The 21,491-nt window shown below is 41.3% G+C and overlaps 1 protein-coding gene across 1 annotated transcript in view; it reads left to right on the plus strand.

Moving 5' to 3' along the window:
- ACADSB (acyl-CoA dehydrogenase short/branched chain) overlaps nucleotides 1-18,262 on the plus strand; it is a 41,179-nt gene extending 22,917 nt beyond the window's left edge. The window contains exons 4-11 of the mRNA XM_020899018.2: nucleotides 1,761-1,967; nucleotides 2,682-2,852; nucleotides 4,061-4,186; nucleotides 5,518-5,610; nucleotides 9,545-9,634; nucleotides 10,956-11,093; nucleotides 13,461-13,560; nucleotides 14,290-18,262. Of these exons, the coding sequence (XP_020754677.2) occupies nucleotides 1,761-1,967; nucleotides 2,682-2,852; nucleotides 4,061-4,186; nucleotides 5,518-5,610; nucleotides 9,545-9,634; nucleotides 10,956-11,093; nucleotides 13,461-13,560; nucleotides 14,290-14,360 (996 nt within the window). The 3' untranslated portion in view covers nucleotides 14,361-18,262. The remainder of the gene's footprint in view (nucleotides 1-1,760; nucleotides 1,968-2,681; nucleotides 2,853-4,060; nucleotides 4,187-5,517; nucleotides 5,611-9,544; nucleotides 9,635-10,955; nucleotides 11,094-13,460; nucleotides 13,561-14,289) is intronic.
- The last annotated feature ends 3,229 nt before the right edge of the window (nucleotides 18,263-21,491 follow it).

A 21,491-nucleotide genomic window follows, 5' to 3' on the forward strand; every position in this document is an offset into this window, starting at 1 on the left:
TTTCCAGCTTTTTAAGAAATCTCCACACTGTTTTCCATAGTGGCTGTACTAATTTGCATTCCCACCAACAGTGTAAGAGGGTTCCCTTTTCTCCACACCCTCTCCAGCATTTATTGCTTGTAGACTTTTGGATAGCAGCCATCCTGACTGGCGTATAATGGTACCTCATTGTGGTTTTGATTTGCATTTCTCTGATAATGAGTGATGTTGAGCATCTTTTCATGTGTTTGTTAGCCATCTGTATGTCTTCCTTGGAGAAATGTCTGTTTTGTTTCTTACTGTTCAAATAATACTAGCTTTTTTAAAAAAAAAATACCATACAGTAGTAGTTTTTCAACTTTCTTTTAGCAGTGAAACTGTTGGGAAAATAGAATCTTATGTGAAGTCACAGTGGTTCAGAAAACACCCATTTCTCATCCAGGTCCATTTACAGAACCTCAATTCTCTGAGAGGTCTTGGGGTCCCACAGTTTGAGCTTCCGTCTCGCGAGGGGGTAGTTCTTGCAGGCAGGGTCCTTTGTAGCAACAGTTGCCTGCCACATCGCAGTCACTCCTGCCTGCTTGTCACACACCCCCTGGGGGTCTGCGTTCTTTCATATCTTGCATCAGCTGTTCTCGGCCTCACATGACTCCTAACTTCTGACCTCTACAGAGGTCACCTGCCAAGATAACTGACAAATATGTCCATCGGTGACCTTTTTAGAGAAGCAGTGTCTCTGACAGCTGTTGAAGATGCGATAGTCCAGTATTCTCACGCCTCTGTCAGCCTCCAGGCATTCCCAGTCCCGAATCCTTCCTCAGAGGACATCATTGCGGGTTTGCTCAGCCCCTGTATCCTCCCCCTTGCAGTTCTCACTTCCTGTCAGCTAAGTTTCCCATCAGCTAAAAACATAACACTGAACCCTGGCTGCAGCGCGTGTAGCTCCCTGCGACCTGGAGAGAACAGAGAGAAGCATTCCTCCTTGCCTGGTCACGGCTTTGTGTGTCCCCCCACCCACCTCAGTAAAAGGCCGAAGTTTTATTCTATGTGAAGAGAGGTCAGAGTATTCACAGTTTTGGGTCTTGAATTACATGTGCACACATTCTCTTTCTGAAACAAGGATACTTAAAAAACGGAATACTGTGGATGTTTCATGTTCCAGACGGAGGACTGGTTACTGAACAGTCAGGCAGTTAACTGAAAAGCCTTGACCAGTTTTGACCATGATTGTCAGGCAGCTGGGCCTTGTCTTGTGTGTGATTCTAGGAAACACTAGACCACATGTGGTCTGCTAACCATCTGGACTTGCTGAAATAGTGCCCAAAAGAATGGTCATTCAGTTATTCATTCAATTATTATCTCAGTTTAAAGGATCAAGGTGGAGGGGACTGACTCAAAGAGAGTCTGCTCAGTGAAACTGGAGATATTTTCTGCTTTCTCCAGTTTCCTTATTACATACTTTATTGCTATTCCATTTCAGTATCCTTCAAATTATTTTACCTCTCTTATTTCTGTTTTTTAGATACCAAAAGCAAATAATTGATAGTTCTAGCATGTCATTTTGTCTTTTGAAAACATATTTCTGTTATAGATTTTTCTGTTACAGATTTTTCTTGTTATTAGAGGGATAGAGCCATACCAAATAAAGATAAGATATACATACAGAATTTAAAAATTAAGAATGTATATAGTTACAAATTATTTTTGAACTCATTCTTGCAAGAAATTTTCCCATATAAAAAATAGCTTTCTTAGTGTGTGTTTCCTTCTTTTTCCTTTAGTTGATGGGTGTTGAAATTGACACAAAATATGGAGGAACGGGAGCTTCATTTTTTTCCTCTATCCTAGTGGTAGAGGAGTTAGCCAAAGTTGATGCATCTGTGGCTCTGGTATGTGACATTCAGAACACATTCATTAACAGGATGATTGGAAAATATGGAACAGAAGAACAGAAGGCTACCTATTTGCCCAAGCTAGCTACAGAAATGGTGAGTTGACATGAGTTGTTGACCTGGATCTGATCTTGTCTAAATGTAGGATGTTTTCAGGAGAAAAGTAGCTACAGTGTTGGCTTTTCTGTTTACGACCACAACACAGCACCACTAATTACTCAAGCAGTAATTACTCAAGCTCAATAAATTAATGCTACCCTGCTGGTTCAGATGGTAAAGAAAGTGCCTGCAACACAGAAGACCTGGGTTGGAAGGGCATGACACCCCACTCCAGGATTCTCGCCGGGAGAATTCCATGGAGAGAGGAGCCTGGTGGGCTACAGTCTATGGGACTGCAAAGAGTTGGACGTAACTGAGTGGCTAATGCACACTAGAAAAATACACTTGGAAATTTAGAGAATTACCACTGCACAATTAAATTACTTCTGTTTTGGGCCCAATTACATCTATTATTTTGATTGGTAGTTTCATTCACATTGCAATTATGAAAACCAGTTTAATGAAACGTAACTTTGAATATGTGTGCTTAGATCTTTAAGTCTGACCTAGACAAATAGTGGGATATATTTTGGGAAATAATGCTGTCAGAATGCCATTACTATTTTGATATGTACAGGCTTTTGGAAGTAGCTAAAAGTTTTTGATTTTCAAATGTTGATTTTGCTGTAAGTGGGTATTTGTTATCCAGAATATAAATATAATAAATATAAATATAGGTCTTAATTTGGAATTTTTTCCTTGCATATGTAGGCATCAAGTATCTGCATTTCAGAGGCTGGAGCAGGTAGCGATTCATTTGCTATGAAGACCAGAGCTGATAAAAAGGGAGATTATTACATCATCAACGGGTCAAAGATGTGGATTAGTTGCGCTGAGATTGCTGGACTGTTCGTGGTGTTGGCAAATGCAGACTTTTCTGCGGTAAGTTTGAAGACAAACATGCTCGCCATTGCCCCCCTCATCTTTTCTCTTTGTTTCTTTTCCTTACGTCCATTTTCTTCTTAGGACTTGGTCTTAAATTCTTCATTCTCCTCAGAATTGGAAAGGTTAGACAGCCAACATCTTTTCATCCGCTTAATTTACTAACCTCCTAAAACACATATTACAATTAACAATAAATTTTAGCTACATGGAGGACCATTTAATTAATCTCCTAATCTGTTAGACAGGAGGCTAGAATCTTGAATTTTATAGAATTTCAGATTTTCTGTTTAATAATGAAGAATTTAGATAGCTATTTGGTACATTTATTTATTAATTTTTGATGTGGCTCATTTTAAGTTTCATTGAATTTGTTACAGTATTGCTGCTGTTTTATTTTTTGGCCAGGAGGAATGTGGGATCTCAGCTCCCCAACCAGGGATTGAACCCATACCCCTTACATTGAAAGGTGAAGTCTTTCAATGGACTGGACAGCCAGGAAGTCCCCTAGCACATTTTTTAAAATTCTTTTTCTAGCACATTTATTATTAAGAATGTTTTATTACATTCTTAAAATAAGAAGAGCTTATTCTCATTTAGAAGAAAAAGGGCTTCCCAGATGACTCAGGGGTAAAGAATCCCCCTGCCAGTGCAGGAGTCACAGGAGACGCTGGTTCAGTCCCTGAGTCTGGACGATCCCCTGAAGGAGACAATGGCAACCCACTCCAGTTTTCTTGCCTAGAGTATCCGTCATGGACAGAGGAGCATGGTGGGCTCCAGTCCACGGGGTTGCAAAGAGTCGGACATGACAGCTTGCACATACACATTCAGTTGAAAAATAGACATATAGCAAAATGGTAAAGATTGCTTTTGTTTTTTCTCTAGGGTTACATTTAATTTAATTAAATTTTTAAATTTATAAAATGAAGTTAAATTTAAGTTGGGGAATTAATCATGTAATACTTTTGTGTTGCTTAATAATTTTAATAGCAACAGTGGTTTCTGAAAGTGTAAAATAAAGAGTGAAGTTCTTGATATTGAGTCTACTTTCACCACTCTGGTTTCATAACACACGTGGTGCAATTCTGAGTTCATTAGTAATTAGTGCTAAAGTCTGCTTTTAGTTTTCTGTTTACTTTGAGCCCTTTGGCAATAACAGATCTTCTCAGTCAAAGTGGTGATGATAGCATTTTAAATCTGCATTTCAGGGGTATAAAGGAATTACCTGCTTCTTGGTCGATGGTGGTTCCGAGGGCCTTCATATAGGGAAACCAGAGAACAAATTGGGAATCAGAGCATCTTCCACCTGCCCAATCACATTTGAAGATGTCAAGGTGGGTATCTTAGACAAGGAATAAGCTCTGCCTATATGTACAGATGCTAGTAAGGTATCAAAATTATTAGTCCTACACAGGAGAGTATTTTGCAAACCTCTTCAACAGTGATCTTAGTTGAGGTCATGACCTCAGCGTGCTTCTCACAAGCATTGACACCAAGGATGGAAACCGGTCTGCCCAGCCGCTGGTCTCCAGGGCCATCTCCTTCACCGTTTAGCAGCCTGGTACTTAAGGTGCGCCAGACGTGGCTTCAGAGGAGGCCACAAGGTGGGGCTGTTGCCCAGTAAGAATGGAAAACAGCCAGGCAGCCCCCCGCAGGTGAGAGTTGAGTCTTAAAAAAAAAAGGCGCGATGACTAGAATGGGGTGCTTTAGACTTGACTGAGTTAGGGCAGGGTGCAATCGGTCAGCTGCCACTGGTGAGCATGTCACCTTCCTGGCTCCCTGGTGACTGTCTGTGCTCCTGGGGTGTCCTGATGGTGTCGTGTGAGCTTCGCTGCTGCACCCCAGCTCTCTTTCGTCTCCTCATCTCTTTCTGCTTTCCCCACGCTGCCCGCTCTTGTCTCCTAACTGCTCATGTTAAGAAGCTAAGTGTATTTTTTTTTTATTTCTCTCCTGCTCTCTATAAAGCAGTTCTGTTTTTTTTTTTTTTTTTTTGTGGCCATGCCACACAGCTTGTGAGATCTTAGTTCCCCAACCAGGGTTCAAACCTGTGGCCCCAGCAGTGAAAATGCAGAGTCCTAACCACTGGACCGCCAGGGAATTCTGCTGTCTTTTTTTTTTTAATTGATCCTAGTCTAAATTTTTAAAATATGAGTAAACAGTTTAATTTATTTCTTCACTCCTTTATCTTGTGTGCACATGCATGTGTCCACATGGATGTGTACACACACATCACTCCATTGATTTTTGTCGCAAGAAGTCTCAACAGAAGAAAAACACTTAACTACCCTTACATGTTTTCTGTTATTCCTAATAGTTTATTCACATTGTAGCATACAAGTAAGAGTTTGGGGAGGGGGGGAATTGTTATTCATTTATGTTGTTAATTGTATGAGATTTCATTCTTCTAGATTCGACAGATGTCTGTGCTAGGCTCTGGAGGATGCAGTAGTGAACAGCATGGACTTGAGTTCTATCCCTCTGAGAGTGCATGGGAAGCAGTTTAGAAGGAGTTACAGAGACATACTGGACAATTTCCTTGGAGTTTAATGAATACTATGCTAGAGTGTTATCACGAAATTGAGGGTATATGTGCATTTAAAAATATATAATCAAAATGAATTATGGCAAATTAAAGTGAGAAATAACTGCACATTTTTCTTTTCAGGTTCCAAAAACAAATGTCCTGGGACAAGTTGGACATGGCTATAAGTACGCCATCGGGAGTCTTAATGAAAGCAGAATAGGAATCGCTGCACAGGTTAGTCAGACTTTAGCCCTTTAACTTGACTCTTCCACACACAGTCAATTAAAATGTGAAAAGGAAAAAAAAAATCAGTAAAACCAGTGAGTATTTGGAAGCTTGTCAACACAAGATGGCGTCCTTCCCTTCCATGAAATCAAAGAATAGCTTCTGGCTGCAATTTCTTTAAAATTCCACTTTCGTCAATTATGTAATGTCCTCAGACCCAAACAGTGGCTTAGAGCTAACAGTTTTTTTCTGCTTTGGGAGCATTAAAGTATTATGTAATACCTGGATTGATAACAAGTACATTGTAGATTAATGTGGTATTTTTTTGAAAATCAACTTTTCAAAGCATGCAATTCATTTTGCAATTTTTAATATTAAGAGTAAGTAACATTTAGGGGAAGACCCTAGGAGGGATTGGGGGCAGGAGGAGAAGGGGGCAACAGAGGATGAGATGGCTGGATGGGATCACCGACTTGATGGGCATGGGTTTGGGTAAACTCTGGGAGTTGGTGACGGACAGGGAGGCCTGGTGTGCTGCAGTTCATGGGGTCACAAAGAGTCGAACATGACTAAGCGACTGAACTGAACTGAACTGAACTGAACGTTTAGGGGACTTCCCCGGCAGTCCAATGGCTGACTCCATGTTCCCAGTGCAGGAGGCCCGGGTTTGATCCGTGGTCAGGGAGCCAGATCGAACGTGCCACAAGGGAGTCGAAGATCCCAGGTGCCACACTAAGACCCAGAACAACCAGATAAATAAATAAACATTTAAAATAAGTAAATAAATCTTTTTAAAAAAGGAAAAAGTTATAATCTATTGTGTAGTAGAGTCTCTGTAGATAATGAAAGATTTTTACTTAGTGATTTGCATGTGAAAATCAAACAACTTTTTGACCTGGCACTTAGAGATAAAATGACAACAATTAAACAGATATATACAATAAGAACTATTCAATTTTTTTTTTTTTACATCAAATTTGCCCTTTAAATAGCATATTAAATTTTTCTATTAGATGACACCAGTTGTTTTCTAGAATCACAAAATGAAATCTTTGCTTTTATGAATTCATTTTTGTAACATATTAACTTTTAATCAGTGAGTATTCAGAATTCAAAAACTTAACAGCTTTTAGATTTTGAAGATACTGCATATATTAACTATTTGGAATAATTAAATTATAATTTTACTCTAGATTTTTCTTCCGTGCTGTTAATCTGCTAATAAAATATTCTTAGCTCAAACTTAACCCATATTTCCCGCAAAGCATAGATAACATATCAGTAAAGAGAATTGGCTTATCTGTTCTTTTTAAAGTTTTTCTGTGATTCAGCTTCATCACATGTGGCATTAAAAACTATAGCACTGGGTTTTGTTCTTCCCAGACACATAAATAATATAGATGGCTGGCAGTAAATACACAGCCTGGGCTTTAGTCTAATTACTCCAAGTTATCCTAAAACCTAATTAAAAGTTAAGGTCAGAAAAAAGAGAAACAAAGAGTAAGGTCTGGTGGTTATTGTTTCTTGTTTAATACTGTGAATGCCTTTTAGAGAAGGAGATACCTGCAACAGTGGCGTCCATCATCAAAACTCTGTAGTTGAAAAGAATTTTAGCTTTTCACTATTTATAGTGAACACATTGTACTCTGTTTTGGAAAAGCCTGTGTTGACTGACAAGTGATCACTACAATTTGTGTCCATATACCAATTGTTGGCATCCTGTGAACTTTAGTTGTAAGGGTTTAACAACATCATCTTCTCTCACAGCCGAAAGTGCAGTGAGTTGCTGCCTCATTTTAATTTGCTTTTGGGGTTTTGACTTGGTTTGGGTTTTGTCCTTAATATAATGGAGCATAATAGTCCATCCTCCAGAAAGTCCAAAGTAAAAGGCTGAGGAAAAATTCCACTAATGGAATATTGCTAAGTTTGTGGGCATTTCCCCCAAAAGCTTTAACTATTGATTTTCTTTTTCCTTTTTCTAAAACTTACATGGTTTGATGTAATTAGATAGTGATTCAACAGCTACCTATGTTAAAATGTAGAAACAGTTTCTAAGCTCAAATACATTCAGTTCTTACGGAGATTGGGATGGCAATGAGACAGTCCAGTTATAACTGCCACCGTATCCTGATTTGTTCCTCAAATGTATACACAGATATTTTTGCTGGCACCTCTGTGTCAGTTGCCCCCAACTCTCGCTGTGCATTGAATCATTAAAGAGTTTTCAGAATGATGGTGCCCAGTCCCACTCTCCCCCACCCCGGTCCCGTGCCCAGGCTTTGGGTTTGGTTGCTAGGCCCTCACATTGTTTGTTTGTTTGTTTTTCCACCATTGAAAATAATTTATTGAGGTGAGGTTTGTATAACAAAATTAGTCCTTTTAAAGTGAATAATTCAGTAGCATGTGTTATTACATTCCCAATGTTACTAAGCGGTCACCACTCTTATCCTAGAACTTTTTCGTCGCCCCAGAAAGAAGTGCCTTTAAGGACCCATCCCCAGTGCCGGGTAGACTCTTAGCTTTATGGTCCCTCCCATCGGTTCAGTTCAGTCACTCAGTTGTATCCAACTCTGCAACCCCCATGAACTGCAGCAGGCCAGGCAGATGGAGGGTTCTGACAAAACATGGTCCCCTGGAGAAGGGAATGGCAAACCACTTCAGTATTCTTGCCTTGAGAACCCCATGAACAGTATGAAAAGGGTCCCTCTCATATTCTGCTCTAAGTCAAGCAGCAAGGGAAGGAGGGTGGCTGAGCATTTGGGGTCCTGGAGAGGTTACTGCTCAGGGCAACCCCACATTGGTATTTTTATTATTTGAATTCCCCTAGATGATTCTGACGTGCTGTCAGGGTTGAGAAACACTGCTCCTTTAGGTTCTGACACCCAACCCACCCAAGCTCTTGTCGTTCAATTGCTAAGTCCTCTCCAACTCTTTGCGACCCTATGGACTGCAGCATGCCAGCCTTCCCTGTCCTTCACCATCTCCTGGAGTTCTCTCAAACCCATGTCCATTGATTCAGTGATGCTGTCCAACCATCTCATCATCTGTCACCCTCTTCTCCTCCTGCCTTCAGTCTCTCCCAGCATCAGGGTCTTTTCCAATGAGTCAGCTCATCATAATCGGTGACCAAAGTATTGGAACTTCAGCTTCAGCATCAGTCCTGCCAATGAATGTTCAGGGTTGATTTTCTTTAGGATTGACTGGTTTGATCTCCTTGCTGTCCAAGGGGCTCTCAAGAGTCTTATCCAGCACCAAAGCTCTTATTAATCCTGATCATATACAAAATGGACCAGAAGATAGAAGGTTCAGAAGTGATAAAATTTCTGAGGCTTAGTTTGTGCCTAGAGACTCAAGCTTAAAGAAGAATTTGTAAAAGTGGGCATAACCACGCCAAAAAGTCTACCTCCATGCTGGAATCAAATGTACTCTTCATAGGAAATTACTCACATTTTCCCCCATTCATGACTTTATGACTTCCTAATCTAAGCTTAGCAACAGTGGCAATAGAACACAGAGAAAGATGGAAAACCCTGCCTTCCTGCCTGCTTAGTCACATCCGACTTTTTGCGACCCCATGGACTGTAGCCCACCAGGTTCCTCTGTCCATGGGATTTCCCAGGCAAGCATATGGAGAGGGTGCCATTTCCTTCTCTGGGAAATCTTCCCAACCCAGGGATCGAACCCGAGTCTCCTGTATTTCCTGCATTGGCAGGCAGGTTCTTTACCCACTGAGCCATCAGGGAAGTGTTCTCCCAATTACTAGACCTTAAGGTCTCTAAATGCAGTGGGTGAAGGTCATTAACATGCCTCACCATCTTGGTATGCCTAATTCTTTCTCTACCCCAACTTTTCAATTTGCCTGTAAAAAGAATTTGTAACCTGAATAATTAAGAACATATCCTATTAATAAAAAATAAGAAAGTCTGATTTTTTTTTTTAACAGATGCTGGGACTGGCTCAAGGCTGTTTTGACTACACTATTCCATATATTAAAGAAAGGAAACAATTTGGCAGAAGCGTATTTACTTTTCAGGTATGTAATTATGGACATCTTTCTACTGTTCCATACTCTCTTGTCTTCCTGTTAATGAAAAGCTTTGTTACAAAGCCGCAAGGGAATCCTCTCGGGGATTTTAATGGGAGAGGCACAGGGAAGAAGGAATAGGTGTCAGTGTGTATACTTGTGACTGCCTTGACCTTCTCCAAGGGCAGAACAGTAGTCCTTGAGGCCTGGTTATGGTATGATTCAGGATACACAGGTGAGCACTTGGGAGCTGCCTCCTCATGGATTCCAAGTTCCAGAGCCTGGGGTTTGTGGTCAGACATCCTGGGTTAGAGTCCCGGTTCTTTGTCTTGCTGGCTTAGTCCTTGAGCATGTTACATCACCCCTGCAAACCTCAGCTGCTTCATCTATAAAAATAACACTGCAGACTCTTTAGGATGATTTGTAATCAAATAGATGTTTTAAGGGGCTTCCCTGGTATCTCAGATGGTAAAGAATCTGCCTGCAATGCTGGAGACCTGGATTCAATCCCTGGGTTAGGAAGATCCCCTGGAGAAGGGAACAGCTACTCTCTCCAGTATTCTGGCCCACAGAGTTCCATGGACAGAGGAGCCTGGCAGGCTACAGTCTATGGGGTTGCAAAGAGCCAGACACGACTGAGCGACTTTCACTTTGTTTCAGATGTTTCAAGTGCTTGACTAAGTTGCATGCATGCTAAGTTGCTTCAGTTGTATCTGACTCTTCTCGACCCCATAGACTGTAGCCCGCCAGGCTTCTCTGTTCATGGGATTCTCCAGGCAAGAATACTGGAGTGGTTTGCCATGCCCTCCTCAAGGGGATCTTCCTGACCTAGGGATCAAACCTGCATCTCCTGCTACTCTTACATTGCAGGCGAATTCTTTACCACTGAGCCAGCAGGGAAGGCTTTAAATCTCAGCAGTTGTAAACAATTTACCTGAACTTTGAAAAATTTTTCAGAAGCAATATGTGGAGTGGTTTATTTTAGATTGCAGGTTTTAAGCTACCTTCTGGTAGCTCAGACAGTGAAGAATCTGCCTGCAATCAGGAGACTTGGGTTCAATCCCTAGGTTGGGAAGATCCCTTGGAGAAGGGAATGGCTACCCCCTCCAGTGTTGTTGCCTGAAGAATCCCATGGACTAGAGGAGCCTGGTAGGCTACAGTCCATGAGGTCAAAAAGAGTTGGGTATAACTAACACTTTTGAAAAAATGAATGTTTATTTTTGGGCAAGTATGTTTTGAGTCTGTCAGTGTTCCATACCCAGGCAGGATTTTGAGGATGAGCTGTGTTTGCAGAAATCGTGATTCTCTACACTGGGTCTGACTATTCCAGGGGCTCCAGCACCAAGTGGCTCACATGGCCACCCAGCTGGAAGCTGCACGCTTACTCACATACAATGCTGCGAGGCTCTTAGAAGCTGGAAGGCCAATCATCAAAGAAGCATCTATGGCCAAATACCATGCATCAGAGGTAAAGCGAACAAGAGTCATGCCCTCTTTACAAAAATTTTTTTTTAACTTTTTATTTTATATTGGAGTATAGCCGATTAACAATGCTGTGATAGTTTCAGGTTGCAGTCTTTTAATTTTTAAGATATTTATTTATTAACCTTGTCACTTAGCAACATTGCTTGAACATTTGTTTGTTTTTCAAGTAAAATAGCGTGGACCTTCTAGTTCCTACACAGGAAATGCAAGAAAGTAAAGCTGCCATAAGAGGGTGCTTTAACTCTGTAGGGTTTCCATGTTCTCATGGCTCTCAGGGGGAAACCAAGTCACCCAGTTCAGGTGGAAAACCCACTGTAAATCCCTAGGTGAGCCTCAGCTGAACACTGGCATCGTGGCTGTGGTTTCAAGTTGGGACGAAGCGAATGCCCTGGAGATAACGTGAAATGGAAAATAGCAGGAAAAGGCTGTCCATGTGTTGACTGTACTCTGCGTGTAACACATTGGACTTGGGCTGAAACTTGGTCCCATCACGGGGCTCAGCAGTGTGTGTCATTCCCTGACCTCGGATATTTCTTTGACCCCTTCAGCCCTCAGGTCTAATCTTGTGCCTCAGCCTCCCTTCTGAGCTCCAGACTAACAGATCCGCTTCTGCTTTACCCCCCGCCCCCCTCCCCGACCGCCACCGTCCCTTCCCACCCTGCACAGTCACAAACCCGAGTCCCCTCGACGGCCCTCCTGTGTTCCCGCTGCCTGTTGAATCCGTCATCCGTTATGAGAACTCCACCCCTCAGTTTGTCTTGAATTTGTTTCTCTCTCCCCTGGTGTTTATTACCAGTTGTCTAGTCCAAGCTGTACCACCTCTTTACCAAACCACCGGAGTCACCTTCTAACTTCTCCTTGGTCCCTGTGGCTTCCTCCAGTCCAGTGTCCCTTTCCAGGTGTCCATGAGGCCATGCCACGCTCCGGTTTTAAACCCTTCAGTGACTCGTCACAACAAATGGGACCTTTTTATTCACTTCCTGTTGTTGCTTTGAACAAACGACTGAGAATTTGGTGCCTGAGATAGTACAGTTTTATCGTCTCACAGTTCTGGGGTAAGACATCTGAAATGAGCCTCACAGGTGGTGCTGTGGTAAAGAATCCACCTGCAGTGAAGGAGACACATGGAGACTCGAGTTCGATCCCTGGGTCGGGAAGATCCCCTGGAGGAGGACGTGGCAACCCACTCCAGTATTCTTGCCTGGAGAATCCCGTGGACAGAGGAGCCTGGCGGGCCACAGCCCATGGGGTTGCAGAGAGTTGGACACACTGAGTGACTGAGCACACACACACACATGCACACACGTTCACACACGTGTGCATGCACACATACGCGAGGTGAAATTTGAGTGTCTGGAGCTGCCCTCCTGGGGCTCTGGGGGAAAGTCCATCTCCTCCTCTTTCCCCGCTTCTAGAACCCATTCGCTTTCTGAGACTCAGGGCCTCTTGCTCTGTCTTCAGAGCCAGCAGGGTCCTGTGTTTAGATCTTCCTGTGTCTGTGGTCACATCACCCTTCTCTGCTTCCCTCTTTCCATTATGAGAACCCTTGTGATGACACAGGACCTGACCTGATAACCTGGGATCATCCCTTAACTTAATCAACCTGCAAGTTCCTATGCCATGTGGGTGATGCACATTTATACTTTCTGGGGATCCTTCTCAGGACACCTTTTGGGGGCCAGCAGAATATTTAAACTGCTCACATCACATGAGGCCCATTGCTGCCCACACCCATTCCCTTTTCACAGCTCACCCCTACCCCAGCCCATTGGTCCTCAGGCCTTTGAGGTCGATGAACCCATTTCCCCCTTCGAGCCTTTCTACGTGTCATTCCTCAGTTTGAAATGTCCCTTGACTTGTCCTTTAGTTGTCAGCGAGGCTGTACCTTCCTCACCCATTGCCCCATCTAAACCATGGCAGTTTCTCCTGCAGGCTCTTCTCTGACCCCATACAGTTTTTCAGTTTTGGTGATCGTGGTTCAACATCCGTCTCTCTGAATGACCAGCAGGACCAAAAAGGCAGTGACTGGTCAGTGCCCAGACATTGTGGCTGGCAGAGTGGGTGATACAAAAAGGCCCTTGGTTAACATTTGCTGAGTAAATGACACTGTCGACAAGTGTATGAATTTAAAACAAAGACCCTGATTCTCTTAAAAAAAAGAATTTTATGAACTAATAGGAAATTTTCCATAAATGGTATAGAGACTGGGACAAAGAAATGTTAATTTACAAAATAACCTTGATCCTTCCAGTTGCCAATGGCAGTGAATCCGTGTTACTAAGAATATTCTAGAGTGTTGGTCATGTGTAAGTTATGTGGTTTCAGCATGATTTGTGCCTCTTTTTGGTAGCTTGCAGGCCTCATTACCAGCAAGTGTATCGAGTGGATGGGAGGAGTGGGCTACACCAAAAGTTACCCTGTGGAAAAATATTTCCGAGATGCGAAGATTGGTAAGTAGAATTTTTAACATTTATTTTGTTTTATTTGACTCTGTAGGTGTTTTAGGCTGTTGTATTGGTTTGATTTTTGTTGTTGTTAGTGGTACCTAGGAAGAGGCAGTTTTAATCTCTTCAGTTACTATATTTCTTGGCTCTCCTTTTTTTGTGGCTGGGTTTTTTCCCCCCTACTTCTCCCTTCAAAAAAGTAGATTTATTTTTTTTTTTTAAGCATCAAATTGTCTTTTTAAATGCCTCAAGGCCTCTGAAGGCCTTTCAATAAAGCCACAACAAATTCTGCTGTCTTAATTGTTCTTTTACTAAAAATGTTAATATTTTTGACTGGTTTAATGCTGTTCCTGGAAGCTCAGTTCTAATTTTAGACATTAAGTGGGTAACCAAGCCTGAGCATTCTGCTGCTGTACTGCCAGGTGGGAAGATAGAAACTCAGCAGTTATAAACACTGCCTGTTCCCAGGAAACCATCCAGGCTTGTGCCTCGATAGTTTAGGAACGGGAAACTTCACCTGTTCAATACTGACTCTGGAAATCTGTAAATCAAGTGGAATATTGTTATCTCCTAGGTAAAATTACCTTGTCAAATAATACCACATTTAGGGGACATTGGATAGTGTTCCTGGTAGTTTTATAGTAAATGCAGAGGTGGTGTTTGCAGACCTGATTCTTGGACAGACTCTTTCCGTGGCTCCACTCCTGTTTGTTTCTTTTCTCCCCTTTCTTTAAGGCACAATCTATGAAGGAACTTCAAATATCCAGCTGAACACCATCGCAAAGTGCATCGGTGCGGAGTACTGACAGGACAGCCACTGGTGTTAAATTTTAAACTCTGTGCCTTGTTGGGGGCTGTGGACCTCCATCTCACTGAATGATTTCATTTGGGCCCCTCATCTTGGATCTGAGACCCTTTCTGTCTTCTCTTTACAATCTGTTTAACTTAGGCACAGAAAATCATTTTTAAAATTTGGGAAGAAATGTGCCCATATTTTCTCCAAAACTATTTTTAAAGCTCTCTATGCATTATCATTCTAGCTTCAGTATACAGAAGTTTCACTTTATTAGAATTTGGAAAAATAAAGATAGTTTGAGTTTTTCTTGCAGATATGGCTATTTTATATTCCTATCATTATACATCATCAAAGAGACACTTGTGATCATTGGCAGTTCTGTAGAACAAACAGATTCAATTCTAAGTTGCTAAACTAGGTAGACACTGATAAAAATTTATTTAGAAAAATCTAAAAGTTTTTGGAAAAGCTCATTGGAAAAGACCCTGATGCTGGGAAAGATCGAAGACAGGAGAAGAAGGATATGGCAGAGGATGAAATGGTTGGATGGCATCACCAACTTGATGGACATGAGTTTGAGCAAGCTCTGAGAGTTGGTGATGGACAGAGAAGCCTGGTGTGCTGTAGTCCATGGGGTCGCAAAGAGTCAGACGCAACTGAACTGAAAAGTGTTCTGAATATAAGAAAATGAGTGGAAAATGAGAGTATAACTCTATAGTTTATATAATTGAAGAAAACATTTTAACAAAGGAAAGCGATATAATTTGTTCCTATAACTGACCAGTGTGAAAGGTGTATTTTATGATGATTGCAGTAAATCATTTTGAAAACAAGTCTTGAGGACTTCCCTGATGGTCCAGTGGTGAAGAATCTGCCTTGTAGTACAGGGGACATGGGTTTGAGCCCTGGGAGGTGAACTCAGATCCCATATGTCACGGAATAGCTGGGCCCACACTCGGCAAAGACTGAATTTGCGTGCTCCAGGGTCCGTGTGACCCAGCTAGAGAGCCCGTGTGCCTCTAGTGTGACAGAAGACCCGACACAGCCAAATAAATAAAAAAACATTTAAAATAAATAAAAGATAATCGGACTTAATAATAATAATAATAATAAACAGTCTCTACAGTAGTTTTCAATCATGAAGTTTAAATAATTTGGTTTAATAATCAGAATATACTCAACACTGTAATATTCATTTTACCAACGATGCTGTTTACTTCTCTTTATATTGAATACTTGGGCTTCAATTAAATTGAATACTGAGTAAAATTGTTTACTCAAGCTTAGTTGTTGAGCTTTATCATGATAGGTAATTCAGAAATTATACTTTAGTTCAGTGATTATCCAGAGGGGTTGTCCTGCCCTCTTAATGAAGTGTATTAAAATCCTGTAAGCTATCAAGGGTGAAACAGATCACCAGCCCAGGTTGGATGCATGAGACAAGTGCTCACGGCTGGTGCACTGGGAAGACCCAGAGGGATGGGATGGGGAGGGAGGCTGGAGGGGGGATCGGGATGGGGAACACATGTAAATCCATGGCTGATTCATGTCAATGTATGGCAAAAACCATTACAATATTGTAAAGTAATTAGCCTCCAACTAATAAAAATAAATGGAAAAAATAAGATATACATTTTGAATCTAATAAATAAATAAATAAATAAAATCCTGTAAGGAAGGAGGAGTACAAGAGAGCTGTAGGGTTTGAAAAGCATATTTAGATATTATAAAAAAGGACATATCTAGGAAGGCAAAAATCTGTTGTTTTACAGTCAAATTATAGAAAGGCAAAGCTCAACAAAATATCTAGCTGGCAATGCCAGTTCTTCAGTATCAGGAATTCTCAACCAGGAGAAGAGGATCTAAGTCCTCTGTCCCATAGGCGGGAGGTGTACAGTGAAGGGCTGAGTGTATTATATTTCCTGGGACAGGACATGGATTAGAGGTGTTGGAGAACGTTTCAACACATCCAGTTGTTTAAAGCAATCACTGCTGTCAAATGGGAAGCACTTTAGTACTTTAATGAAAGGTGATGTTTATTAAGAAAACTTGACATTTTCAAAGTAATTTTGCTTTACACATTCATGTTCTTCAAATCTGTATAATGCATATCTTGGTTAAGTATTCAGAATTGTGTAAGTATAGTGGAGATAGGAGTTACATTAGAATATTAGAAAGAAATATGGACAAATTTTGACCTCCGATCAGAAGAGATCAAGTCTACTTTCAGATAGGGAGCTGATGGGAACCAGTCATTCAGTCTTTCAGACCAAAAGGACAGTACTCTGATAAGGAAAGTATGGGATGGATGAACTGTCCTAAAGTGTGGCAGGGACAACTTTGATTTCTGTGATTATTTGAGTGAGGTGGGCTTTTCAGATGACAGAGTAGAAGCCAACATCAGTAATGCTAACTTCCTCCCCTAGAGTTATAAACATGTGAAGCTACAATAAACCTTGTTCAGATTAGCAGTATGACCAAGGCTTCTGTGTATATCTGAACCTTGAATTTATATTTCATATTGATACAGTTCTAATTGTGTGTATATTTTTGTGCATGTTTGAAAATAACAGTTGAAAATCATGTATTATAGTTAATATCTGTCCGTGCCTTCTTCCATTAGTGAATTTTGTTATTGTACCATTTACCAAAAAGGATATGGTGGGTTTTCCTCATAGTTCTTCCATTATAGCTTTTCTAAATAACCATGACTTTGGGGGTTTTGAGTTTGTGTCTAGTGAAAGGACAGGCTTGTTTACCTCCTGAAACCTATCATTACTGTTTGTTAATTTGAGGATAGGGCCATTACGGGGCCCAGAAGGAAGAGACTTGAACACAAGCACCAAGTCGTGTTTATGTGGGCAGAGCTGGACTCACCCCAACTGCCACGTTAGTATTGTCAGGAATTTCACTTTACAACCTAAGAATGAATCGGTGTCAAAGGTTTTAGAATTATGGAAAGCTCCCGATTCCTGGTGTCTGGGTAAAGAATCTGCCTGCAATACAGGAGATCCGAGTTCAGTCCCTGGGTGGGGAAGATCCCCTGTGGAAGGGAATGGCTACCCACACCAATACTGTTGCCTGGAGAGTTCCATGTACAGAAGCAGGCTACAGTTCATGGTGTCGCAAAAAGTCCGACACGACTGACTAACACTTTCACTTTCAAATCTTAGAAAGACTTTAGAGAACCATCCAGCCAACTCTCTTCATTTTAAAAGTGAAAGATTCATGTAGCCCAGAATACTTATCCAAGATCATCCATCCAGGGCCAAAGATAAGACAGAGATCCAAATGTACTGGCTCCCAATTCAGTGTTCTTCCTACTGTTTACCACTGTCTCTGTTCAACACATTCTGGATTACATCCTTGTTATGTTTCTGTCCTCTTATTGGTTTGTTTTAGGTTTAACTGATAAAGAAATAACATTTCAGAAGTGTTAAGACTGATGGATGTCATTACTTACATTTATAAATCATCTGCCAAATATACCAGCTCTCCTAGGATGTAGCTGGTACGTCAAATGTGAGGATGATTGTAATCACTTGGTTTTATGATTATGGTGTGTTTTAGTAAATGCATTAGTTATATCCTTGCTGATGTATTTTTGCTGATCTTTCAGAAAGTAAAACTTTGGTTGTAATGTTACACATCAGACTGTAATCATCTTACAAAATCAGTATTCTACGGAGAATGAAAAAATAAAGCACTACCTGAAGGCTTTTGCCACTTTAATAAAGCAAAATTGTTTGTTGTGCATACAGAAGTAAGAAAACAATGTAGTCTTCCTGCAAGACAGAGCACCTTTGTTTACCAAGCTGATATCTTGCCTGTCATGTAAGCCAATTTTGTTTGTTTTCAGGGAAGAGACCAATTTTAAATTCATGATGCTAAATAAAATTTTTACCAGATTGATCACCCCCTTCCCCTGCTTCTTTTTAAAGCAAAAAAAGCAGCTTTAAGTGGAGAGGTCACTTCTTTCGAGCACATCTTCACAGTATGTATGAGGTTTCCCTGGTAGCTCAGATGGTAAAACATCTGCCTGCAGTGCAGAGACCTGGGTTCAATCCCTAGGTCGGAAAGATCCCCTGGAGAAGGAATGACAACCCACTTCAGTACTCTTGCCTGGAAAATCCCATGGATGGAGGAGCCTGGTAGGCTACAGTCCATAGGGTTGCAGTGAGTCAGACATGACTGTGACTTCTCTTCACAGTATAGCTCTTATCTAGCTGATATTTATGCCTGTGTTTGTAGCATCACTTCTGGAAATCTTGTATTGTTGGACCTTTTTCTCAGTGATACACTGTTGTCTAAGCTCATAGGTTTCAGCCTATCTCTTCCCCATCGTTTCCTGCAGTGTTTTAGAAATCTAGATATCAGTCCACCTTTACATTTGTCGTTCAGTGATGTGTGCCAAGCAGTCACTGTGACCAAGGGCAGAGGTGCTGCGCCCTCCAGGCTGCCATGCGAAATCGAGGAAGACCATATTCTTATCAGAACGTTTACATCAGGTGTCTTTTTTTCCTGCTCTCCTTAGTGAATCCACACACACAGAAAACCACCAAGGCCAACCCTATGCAAAAGTATTGCTTTAGGGACTTTCCTGGTGGTCCCGTGGTTAAGACTCTATGCTCCCAATGCAGGAGGCCCAGGTTCCATCCCTGATCAAAGAACTAGATCCCACAGGCCACAGCTAAGAGTTTGCATGTGAACTTAAGACCTGTCACAGCCAAATTAATTAGTTTTAAAAACTCATCATTTAAATGGAGAAGGCAATGGCGACCCACTCCAGTGCTCTTGCCTGGAAAATCCCATAGACGGAGGAGCCTGGTGGGCTGCAGTCCATGGGGTCGCGACAAGTCGGACACGACTGAGCAACTTCACATTCACTTTCACTTTCATGCATTGGAGAAGGAAATGCCAACCCACTCCAGTGTTCTTGTCTGGAGAATCCCAGGGATAGCGGAGCCTGGTGAGCTGCGGTCTGTGGGGTCGCACAGAGTCAGACATGACTGAACACTTAGCAGCAGCAGCATTTAAAAAAGTATTTCTTTAGATCCATTAGAATGACAACAATAGCACTAAGATCTCTCACGCTGTTTATCATGTGCCAGTCATTATTCTATGCTCTTGACACACTTTAACTCAGTTCTATACAGTAGGTGCTCTTGTGAGTCCATTTAAAAGGCCAGGAGACTGAGGCACAGACAGGGAAATAAGTTGCTTATTGATACATGACAGAAATGATTCAAACTCAGTCTGGCTGGTGAAGGCCCCCTCAGATTCATTCCTTTGTGTCTTTAAGGTCTGTTCGTTTTTAGGAGTGTCCTATTAAAAGGTCGCTGCCACATAGCCCTTTACTAGCTAATAATTCTCCAGGGGTTGTTTCAGATCATTTCAAGCAGAGAAACTAGCTGAGAACATGGCCTGTAAGACAAACAGGTATGGTGGGAGCATATGGGTTTTTCGAGAAAGAATGGAGGGTGGGTGGACAGGGCAATAGGAAGATGCGGGAGAGGAGTGAGAAGGGTACTGAACGGGAACTAAGGAAATTCCAAAAAAAATTCATCTCATCATAGCCGGCAAAGAACTGCCCCGAGGCAGGAAGAAAGATGGAACAGGATACAGATCTGAGCCGGAGTGGCTGCAGGAGTTTCGATTTGCCATCACTTGTGTGGGTAACTCACAATATAAAGGGAAAAAAAGACACATAACTTTGAGGACTTCCCTGGTGGTCCATTGGTTAAGAATCTGCCTGCCAATGCAGGGGACATAAATTTGATCCCTGGTCCAAGGAAGATCCCACATGCCCGAACACTGCAACTACTCAGCCTATGAGCTGCAACTTCTGAAGCCCGTGAGCCTGGAGGCCATGTTCCACAATAAGAGAGGCCACCACAATGAGAAGCCTGTGCACCACCATGAGCTCACTGCAGCTAGAGAAAGTCCATGAACACCAAAGAAGACCTGGGGAAGCCAATACATAAAATATAAATTATTAAAATAACTTGTAAAAAACTTAACTTTACACAGCTTTTTTTTCCCCAAAGAAATTATGGTAAGTGGAGAACAAAGCAAGGTAGTCAAACATAGTAAAACTTATAAATGGGTTAAACTCACCCATTAAACTATGTTAAGATGGGACAAAAGGAAAATTTAAATCCCAGCTACATAATGTTAGAAACATCTTTAAAAAACAGCAGCACAGGAAAGTTGAAATGAAGAGAAGGAGAAAGCCCATACAAAATGCTACTAAGAGGGAAGCAAGAACAGCAAAATTAACATCAAAATGGAGTTAAAGGCTAAAATAATTTTTAAATGGCAGAAAAAGAGATGTCGTAATAAAACAGGAAGTCTTCACCAAGAAGGTCCAGTAGTCATGAAGTTTATGTCTCTTAGAGTGTGGCTGGGAACTGTAGACAACCAAACAAATAATAAAAATACAGTGAAAACATTGATAAAGTCATAATCACAGCCTCTGACTTAGAAATCAACAAGTCAAGTAGGAAATGTTAAGAGCAGAGAGGAACTGGGCAGCATAATCGACAAGTCTGACATATGTATTTATATACGGAGAGAAGCTTTTCTTCTCAAATGCAAGTGAATTATCTAATTTTGAATTTTTGCCATAAAGGAAGCTTTTATAAATGCCAAAAAGACAGACTTACAGGCAACATTTACTGTACACAATGAGAATAACCAAAAGGTAGGCTGCAAAAAACTGATCATAACTTCAAATAACCTTGGTTAATTGGAAAATAAACATATAAATTATATATTGTCAAAAGAAACCCAGCTGTAGTGGCCAGTGCCTCTGGGAGGATGGACAGAAAGTCATGTCAGGGACTTTGAGGGCAGCAGAGTTGGCAGTTGTGACAAATCAGAAATGGCTAGGTAGGAGAATAAATAAATCATGGACATACATACCATGTAATCCAGTGCAGCAGTTTAAAAGAGTAAGACCCATGTTCCGAGATTAAATCATCACCAAGTTCCATTGTTTAAGAAAATAACACATCACGTAAGATTTGTGCACAACAGTACAAATCTATATATTCTGTAAATCCAAGCATGTATATAAATTCTTGGAATAAACTCCGAAAAAACAGTCAACACGCTGGGGGCTGCCCTGGGACAGGGGGTC

Source organism: Odocoileus virginianus, chromosome 7 (genome assembly GCF_023699985.2).
Source record: "Odocoileus virginianus isolate 20LAN1187 ecotype Illinois chromosome 7, Ovbor_1.2, whole genome shotgun sequence".
NCBI classification, from domain to species: domain Eukaryota; kingdom Metazoa; phylum Chordata; class Mammalia; order Artiodactyla; family Cervidae; genus Odocoileus; species Odocoileus virginianus.